The sequence below is a fragment of the Mastomys coucha genome, unplaced genomic scaffold (assembly GCF_008632895.1).
Source record: "Mastomys coucha isolate ucsf_1 unplaced genomic scaffold, UCSF_Mcou_1 pScaffold15, whole genome shotgun sequence".
NCBI lineage: Eukaryota > Metazoa > Chordata > Mammalia > Rodentia > Muridae > Mastomys > Mastomys coucha.
In genome coordinates this window covers 143,785,386-143,794,713 of record NW_022196897.1, presented here as the reverse complement: position 1 = coordinate 143,794,713, position 9,328 = coordinate 143,785,386, and the positions used below count along the sequence as shown (strand labels likewise).

The 9,328-nt window shown below is 45.3% G+C and overlaps 1 protein-coding gene across 1 annotated transcript in view; it reads right to left on the bottom strand.

Moving 5' to 3' along the window:
• Ctnnbl1 (catenin beta like 1) overlaps nt 1-9,328 on the bottom strand; it is a 114,744-nt gene that overhangs the window by 73,523 nt on the left and 31,893 nt on the right. The window contains exons 6-8 of the mRNA XM_031372569.1: nt 3,747-3,819; nt 3,462-3,520; nt 1,969-2,117 (exon numbers count right to left, since the gene is read on the bottom strand). Of these exons, the coding sequence (XP_031228429.1) occupies nt 1,969-2,117; nt 3,462-3,520; nt 3,747-3,819 (281 nt within the window). The remainder of the gene's footprint in view (nt 1-1,968; nt 2,118-3,461; nt 3,521-3,746; nt 3,820-9,328) is intronic.

Here is a 9,328-nt window from a genome sequence, read left to right as displayed (position 1 = left end):
GAGTTGGAAGGAGAAAGCAATGAGAAACAAAAAGCGTGGAGAAGAGACAAAGGGAAACCAACGCTGAGTCTGTGAAGGCCGCTAATTAATACAGGAGACAGAAGCAGGCAACTTCAGTAGGAAGCAGAGGTGGCTCTGAGAGGGGCAGGCTCTGGCTCCTAAGCCCTTTGGAGCTCTTTAATTACCCTCTCAGAACCTCAGCATTCCAGTCTGAACAATCCATATTTCTGGTTATTTATTCAGCTCCCCACTGCTACACATTACAAAGCCATATGCTGAAGGAATTCATCACATCATGTCTGCACTCAGCCTTCCAGACACTGGCAGTTCAGGCCTGGAAGAAGCTTGGGGGAAAGTCCCTGGAGAGGGAGGCTTTAAGGTTAGAAACCCCAGAAAGCCAAATGCTTTACACACTGTTTGCTTGGGAGATGGCGGCCATTTCAAGAAAGGACAGGCAATTAGAAGGGTAAGAGACGGATACTCTCAAGAAGAAAAGTCGGAGCCACCTCTACAGCAAAGGCCTTGGAGGAATTTCTCAGAACTCTCTAAAAAACAATTTGCTTTTAAAAGCAATTTTTCAAAAGAAGATTTCCAATCACTCCAAGGTCTAGGATACACTGTGTGACAGCCATATTTCGGCTGTCCACAAACCTTTAAAGGAAAGGGACTTTAGAGCTATGTACACTGATAATCCCCACATCATTTAAAACACAAAACTGGTCATTGTGGACTTCGTCATGATAGCGAAACCCTGGAAATGGGTGCAGTGGTCCCTGTGTCCCTCAAGTAGTTACTGCCTGCCCTGAAGTTTATGTCACAGAATGACAAATACCGCAGTAAGCTAAAAAGGAAACAATAGGAAATGGTAGAATGTGGCAGGACTAAATGTTAATTCAAACAAACCAAAAGCTCCCACCAAAATTGTAATAAATGATGACGTAATAATTAGTAGTAAGGACAATAAAACCAAGAAGACAGTACCCGTCCAAAGGCAGACTGCACTTGGGTGACAGCCTGGGTGGGGTATTTCAACTTCTAGGGGGACTCAGGCCTTGGATGCTCAACAAACACAGTAACTCAAAATATTCTAATAGAAAACAGACTGAACATCTACAGTCTAAACTATGCTTAATAAATACACGTCCAATCTGTAAGACACTTTCAGAGCCATCTTTATTCTGAGTTGTTACTGCACATGACCAGAGGTTTTACGATGGCCAACCCTGGCTCAACTCCATGAATTCCATGATTAGAAAATTCCAAAACTCTGGGTGTTTGCAAGCAGCACCTAGAGCCTCTCAATTTCAAATGCCGTCCCTTAGTGGTCACCTCTGGTCACCTCCTCAGGAACCCTCTTTTCCTTCCCAGCTACATTTCTCAATAAAACACCCAGACAAGTCATTTCTCCACTGTTTCCAACTCTGAGACTCTTTGGACTACCTGAGAAGCTATAGCAGTGCTGTCTTTAGAGAGTAGAACACAACAAAAAAGAGACATTAAAGAAAGTAAAAACCCAAAGTTCTAGAACCATCCTTCATATTTCATATTCCCTGTGCTTAGGCACACGGCACACACAGAATTCATTACTGAATGAATAAATATGAATATTTTGCTGTCAATGGCAGGAATATAGACAGAGAGATCTATGGTACATACAGATTTAGAAACGAACAAACCCAAAAGGTAATGCTTTTAGCTTTCCCCAAAACCAACACAATAAAAGAAACAAAGACATGACCCTCAGGGCAGTGGCCGAGTCAGCGACTGACACCCAGCACACAAACAATGCACACCTTATGTGCCAGCCCACTCTTCAGAAAAGCTCAGGCATGTTTAGAACACATCCCCAGATTCACACTGTCTGGATGAATGGGAAACACAAGAGACTAAAGGACCATAGCTATGCATCCTAAAGCCAGGCACCAGTGAGGACTAGGACAAACCAACAGGTGGGGCCCAGAAGCACACCTGAGCATAAGGTTCATGAGCTGAAGACCCTCGCCCTTCAGGAAGCGCTCTCGATTGGAGCTGAGCATCAAGCAGGAGCAGAGCGCGTCAAACAGGTTCTCCATCATCTCCTGCTCCTCAGCGGTGCTGGGGTTGTGTCTTTTAAATACCTGCCAAGAAGAGTAGAAAGGAGTCATTAAAAAAATGCTGTCCTATCAGCCAGCATTCTACAGTTTCCAGAGACCACCAAGGAAACCGAACTCTACAAATGAACTCACCAGTTCCCAGTTTCCAGAAACGGAGTTTTCTAGGTTGTGAGCACTAAATAAAGATATATACAAGTTCACATAAAACCACTAAACACTGAGCCAAGCCCTGGGTCCAAGACTGACTGACAGCTTCAAGGCAGCAGGGCAGCCAAACAGAACAGCACACCTCAGCCCCTGTCCACTGTGACAGAAGGACACCAGGCCACACTGGACACACAGTGAAACCAGAGGGATCTCGTCTGAAACCACAGCTCAGCTCCAAACCAACTCTGGCAGAAAGCCCTACATCCTTGTCCCTGCTCAGTCCAACCCCACCCCACGCCCTTTCTAAGGTACCCACAACCCAGAGGAGCCAAGCCTATCTCAATATGAAGAGATGCTTCTTCACAACAGGGCTGTTGAAACCCCTCACTCAGTAACACGGGGCTCAAAGTCCCAGGAATGCATCTGGGCAGTTCTGCATGTCAAAGCTGAGCAGGTTGGGAAAGCCTCTGAGCTAGCTGGGCAGGCAGCTCCATAAGGTCTGCAGTCAGTGACTGCACAGGATGAGGCCTCGGCCCCTCATGAGGACTGCAAACAGCTTCCCACCACAAAGCTCTATGTTTAGGGTAGAGGCCAAGTCACTCAGCGGCTGGCTGGCACAGCAGGAAAGCTGTATGCAAACTGCCATCTCAGACATTCAACACTCTTCAGCCTGTATCCAAATGATCTATTTTCAGTGCTGTTTTGGAGTAACACAGATAAGGTTTGTTAGGAGGAATCTTGGCGGCACTTCCAGAATGCCAGCAGGATAACATTTCTTTCATCCAGGAAATGGCAGTTTTCCCTGCCTGCAGTGCCACACCCATCCCTACTGTCCCTGTCACCACAAGCCACGGGTGCTGGGACAGCGCTCCTTGGGCTTTCGTGGAACCTAAACGAGTAGACAGACTCTTTTAGGGATGGACCAAAGGGGAAGGAGCTGAGAATGCTGGAAGCAAGGCAAAGGAACACACCTGGCTCTTCTTGGCTGGAGGACAGAGGAAGCTCCCTACTTTTGGGTCAGCAGTTGGGAAAAGCCATGCCAGATTCACTTGACACTTGATCAGAAAGGACCAGTGAGTAAGAAAAGAAGATAAACCCTGTGCTCCAATGTGACCTCCAACCTGCCTAGATCACCACAAGGCTGCTCCTTCTTGTATTTTTACCTCCACCCCCTACTCAAAGCAGGCTATGGACCATCACGGCACACAGGAAGCTACTCACGGATAACTGCTGTAGAAGCACATCGATCCCATCCAGCTCCCCCAGCAGCTCCCTGTTCTCTAAAGGAAGGGGAAAATAAAGGAAGAAAAAAAAATGAAGCCAACTGTCAGATTTTACAGCCGTCCACTACTGATCCGTCAGCTAACAAAATCAATACAGCTTGACAGAGTACAAAAGCTGCACAGAGAGCAAGCAGAGAAACCAGGCGATGCCAAAGGCAAGTTCACCGGCTCCGAGGTTCTGAGTGTGGCTCCCAGCCTGGCCTGTCTCTATGAGGGAGCTCACCATCATTGTCCTGGAGAAGGATGGCCAGCACTTCACTACAGTACAGCTTATTGGCATCAAAGGGCATCTTGGCCTGTGGGAAACAGAGATGAGAGAGCCATTAAGGAATCTTGCTCCCTTGCCAGGGCAAGCTGTTTACCCACTAGAGATGGGGAGATTAAAGGAAAGGCAGGTTAGGAGGACCAGACCCAGGTACTCCATACTAAATGGCAAAGGGACAGAGTAGCCCTACCTGGTGCATGAATGTATCCTCCTCCACAGAGCCTACCTTGTACCCTTATTTTAAGTCTAGAGACTGTATGTCCCTAAGGCAAGTAAGAGAAAGTTTTGAGCTTATAAGATTAAAACATATGAAACTCCAATTTACAAGTTACAACCAGAAAATGAGGCTGTAAATTAGCTGATACATGATCAGAGAAGTTGAAAAGAAAGCAAGCTCTTGTTCAGATTAGCTAAAAATATTTATAACGAAGTAGCTCCTTTTGGAATTTTTTTAATGTTTAAAATTTAATTTGAACCCATAAACCTATCTGCTTGTAGGCCATAATCTGCCTACTATTTAAAAAGGAAACCACATTAAATATGCAAAAATGTGTTAATATTTTAATACCTAAATTACTATCCACAATTCTTCCCTGCTGTGTGCTCTGCAGCTTGAAGACTCAGAGGGGACACGTCCACTGCAGAGACCATCTTTCATGGCTGCAAGACTTCAACATAGCACCATCAATGGCACCCGTGCAAACCTCGATGATGTTTTTATCTATGAGGGCCGGTTCCTTGAGATACAGGCACACACACAATGGCTTTAATCAGCACGACTCCTGCTTTGTATCTAGGTTTTTGAAATGACAAATAATTTCTGTAGCTGCAGAGGACAGGGCAAGTATTCATACTGAAGCTGGTGCCTACCATCACCCTGCGCCATTCAGAGAGCTGTTTGGACATTGATTTTGTACTTAAGAAGGAAGAGTGGTAATGTCTAATCAAGCAACAGCCAGCGCTGGCTCAGTTTTTTGTGCATGTCTTCTTCATCAAGCCAAAGTGCACCTCACAGGGTTTTAGGAGGGCAGCCGCATCTGACCCATCTCAGGTTAAAAAATCCATAAGTGCAAGACTATACACATGCTGGCTACACTGCATGCTCCCTGGGCAAGCTGGAGGCCTTATTTCAAGAAATCTGTATAACAGCCAGAGTGTAACTACAGTCTATGGTATATTTTGCCTGAAGAAGGGTGGTTTATAAACTCAAAACATGGGGGTAGAAAGCCAGGCAGTAGACATGTGTCAGGATCAAGGCTTCCTCACATCATTCAAGTGCTTAGTCAAGTTACTTAAGCCCCCACTGTTGTGATTAGATTTTAAATGATTTTAGTCACATAAACTTACATGTAGCTTTTTAAAAGCCAGGATATTTTGAAACAGGATACTCTTAAATCTTCATTTAAGACCAACAACAACACTGTGGCCACCACATCCATGAACTGAAGGAAGGCCAGTGACATTGGCTACTGTGACAATGGTCTTTCTGGGCTTCCATGCCTCTTGTCCTTCATGGAATTTCAAAGACTTCTGACTCCAAGCTAAAAGGGAGTCTTTCTCTTCCTTTCAATAACTAATTATTGGCTACTTGCTGTATGTAAGATAGAGAATTGAGGACAACAAAACAGAGGGGTAAGTTAAAGCTGAACCTGCCGACCATTATGGAACTTGCTAGTCTACCTATGTGCCGCAGTCTGGTATTTCCAAATCGAGCTGAGGAAGTTGGGCTGGCAGACTAAATTCACCACAGACTATGTTGAGATTTCCAGGGAAAAGTTGGTGACACCTGACAGCTGTGGAGTACTGCACACACTCCTCAAAGTTCCTTCTTCTAATGACATCATACCTTTGTGAGCTAGGTTTGGTAGTTGCCATATGAAAATGTGTGAGGATTAGATGAGGAGCGACACTCCATTCATTAGTAGTGACTGGAGTATTCAAGATGAAATTGATGATGCTTTCTTCTAATTTATGTGTATTTTCCCTTCAAATAGCTAATGGATTGTTAGAATACATACACTCACACACAGCTCCTTGTATCTAACTACCTAATAAAGCATCATAGTAAAAACAAAATTACTGAGACAACACCAAGAGCCAGCAACAGGATCTAAACCCAAGTGAAGTTCTGTTTCTCTGTCTGTAAAATGGAAATTAAAGATAATACTCCTGGGTAGCAGCTAGAAGTACTCGCCACGATGTCTGACAACCCCATATGGTAGAGGGAGAGAAATGGCTCCAGAAAGCTGTCCTCTGACTTCTACACGAAGACCATGGTGTGTGTATGCATATACTAAATAAACAAACATATATAATACATTGTTTTTTAAAAGAAGAAAAATCCTTCTTTCTCTAGAGAGTTACTGTGGGACTCGTGCAGGGTGACAGGAAAGCCTCTAAGGACTTTCCTGGACTGGGGCAGAGGGTGTGAGTTAAGAGTCTCCGCTCTAACCACTCACTGTGATGGGCTCTGAGTCAAATGACTCTGCTCTCCTAACCCACGGTCTCCTACGTGGCTGAATCTTACTTCTGAGGTGGCTGCACTTAATAAACTGTGCTGAATCAGCACTCCTAACAGGCCCCCAGCCCGGAGTCCTCTCTACTGAGGACTCCTGGTTGCTCAGATCTCCAAATCCTGCTTGGCCACAAGAAGGAATCTCCAGTTTACCCAAAGTGAAAACAAAAACAAAAACCAAAAATAAACTGGAATTATATCATCTTTTTCTTAAAACAGAAGTTCTCTTGTTGAAAAATTGGCACAAAGGAGAGCTCTAATCAGGAAGCTAAAATGCCTAGACACGACATCTCCCAGCCTGGAGCTGTTTGAGGTAGCTTAGCAAGAGGGGGCTGCTTTGGAGACCCAGGCCCAGCTTGCTGGTCCCCTGTCCATGTCATCTGGCTTTCTCCTTATCTGAAAACTGGGGACAGCTGCAGGCTTTCAGCCAAGCTGTTGATGAGGATTAGAGTACACAGGCAAGGATGTGGACGAGCACTTGACACGTGGGGGTAGTCAATACACGAAAGCCAGTGTCAGCTCAGGGAAGCGGGAGATGATGGCAGCAATGTCACTTGAAGCAGGGTGGGTGACTAACCCTTCATGTCTAGTCAAAGATAAAACATACCAAGGAAACTTAATTCCTGTTTGATTATCAGCCAGAGATTGCACAATACAAACTGCCAAATAACAAAGACATTTAATCCCAATGAGGAAGGAGAACTCACGGGCAGGGACTGTCTCTTGGATATGACAATGTATACTAGGAGGGTTTGCGCTTGCAGGGTTCTGCCATCCGGGACCCTACGTCTTTTAGCTATCAGAGTCATTGCAGAGTCAGGCATAGGTTTGTACTCAGCATGGACTAGCCTTGAATAAAATTAAATTCCACCTTCTTGGGAGCTGTCCCCCCCCCCTTTTTTTAAAGTAGAAGATAATTATGCTACCACCTGCACGGCCAGAGGCTAGAGATTGTATCTACAGCTCACCTGAACACAGGCAGGGGTGGGGCTCACACACATCCCCAGTCCCTTACAACTGTCAGAGTGAACTCCTGTCACCCGAAGCTGAAGATCTTGCATCAACCAGCCATACTGGTCACTTAACTTGACCAGGTGTGAATTGATTAGCTCATGCCGAATGTGGCAATGGTTCCCAGAACATTGCTTTAACTGGAAACTCAATGGGAATGCTAATTTCATTTCTTTAGAAAACTTCTGGTTTTGGTGCTACTTTCAATAGGAGGAGGCATCCTTACATTTGTAGACCCTGTGCTAAAAACACAAAACAAAACAAAACAAAACAAAAACAAAAAACTGATTTACAATATAGTATCTCTCCTGCTAGAGAGACATTTATCTGTTCAATTGGTAATCTCTTCTGTACCATTCTCTGCAATGGGTCTTTTTGGACAAATTAGTAAGATTTCATTTGGTGGATGAGAAAAAGCCCCATCACTTTTGCTACATGCGGCTAGGCTACCAGCACAAAAAGGTGTAATCTGTATCTAACGTGCCTGGCCCCCCACTGGCCCCTCACTGAGAATCACTGAAGGATCCCTAAATGAAAATGGATCATCAGTCAAAATGGAGAGTTTAATCCAGCAACCTAGACACATAAGGATTCTAGAATTTCAGCTCTGAGACTTTCTCTTCCATCACACACCATGAGGGCTCCCTAAAAAGTGAGGCTCAGCCCTAGTTTTGAAGATTAAGTACATCTAGGGGGATCTAAGAATCTGCAGGAACCACAAAAGACACAGGTGGAGGGGCTGGGGAAGCTTGGGGGATATGCAAGACAGAGCAAGCCAGGCCCGGGGCCTCCACTCGGTATGCAGAGTAAGGGAGGCAGCAAGTACAGGAAGTCGGCTGCTGGATGAGAACACCTCTCCTTTCTGGGTGAAGAAAAGCTGTCCCACCAGAGCTGTACTCCAGACTGGTTAACTCCCAGAAGAATTCCTTTAGGAAAAACCTGAAAGGGGCTGGTTTGCAGCAACCAGAATGCCACATGGGCTGGGGGCAGAGCGGCACCACAGGAAGGTCCAATGAGGACTCTTCTGGGCTGTGAGTTAATCCCGGCTCCAGCCCTACTGTATAGGTTTGGGCAAGACACTTAGCACCTACAGGTCTTGACTTTTAGCACTTACACGCTTGCTTTCAATTCTAAGAATGATTCAGACTATGTGAAAGAGTAGGGACTCAAGCTGTCCCACAGTGGTGTGTATATTAAAGCACAGGAGGAAAAAAATGCACCATGCTTGGTAGAGACAGGGACATAAACAAAACAGAGATCTGACATTTTGATCTTTGTAGTGCAGAAGGCAAGCAAAGGACCAATGCAACAGATAGCAAGGCTAGTGTTTTAGAACTGAGAAATGAAAAGGCCAGACTGCGGCAGGGGAGTCATCTTAAAGCAGGCTGCAAGGTGGGCACTGAAGATGAAGTGCCTATCCCACTGTATCAGTCTGTAGGATAAGAACAGAAAAGAGGGTTCACTTTCTAGAGCCCAGTGGATCTTAGTGAGTGGCATACAATGACCTATATGAGGAATTTTCCTAGAATATGCTAGCAGTGAAAGCTGAGATGGTAAATGTGCTGGCTAGTTGTGTGTCTACTTGACATAGGTAGAGTCATGGAGAGGAGGGAGCCTCGGTTGAGAAAATGCTTCTGTAAGATCAGGCTATAGGCAAGCCTTTGGGCATTTCTTAATCAGTGATTGATAATGGAAGGCATAGCCAATTGTCACTATCCTTAAGCTGATGGTCCTGGGTTCTATAAGGAAGCAGGCTGAACAAGGCATGAGGAATAAGCCAGTAAGCCACACTCCTCCATGGCCTCTGCTTCAGTTCCTGCCTCCATCCTGTTCCTGCCTGTTTGAGCTCCTGCCTGACTTCCTTCAGTAATGAACTATGGTGTGGATGTGGAAGCCAAATAAACTCTTTCCTCTCCAATTACTTTTGGCCATGGTGTTTTCATCATAGCAACAGTGACCCTAACTGGGACAGCAGGTCTGCGCTGGACCCAGCGAACCTGCTTTTTTTTTTTTT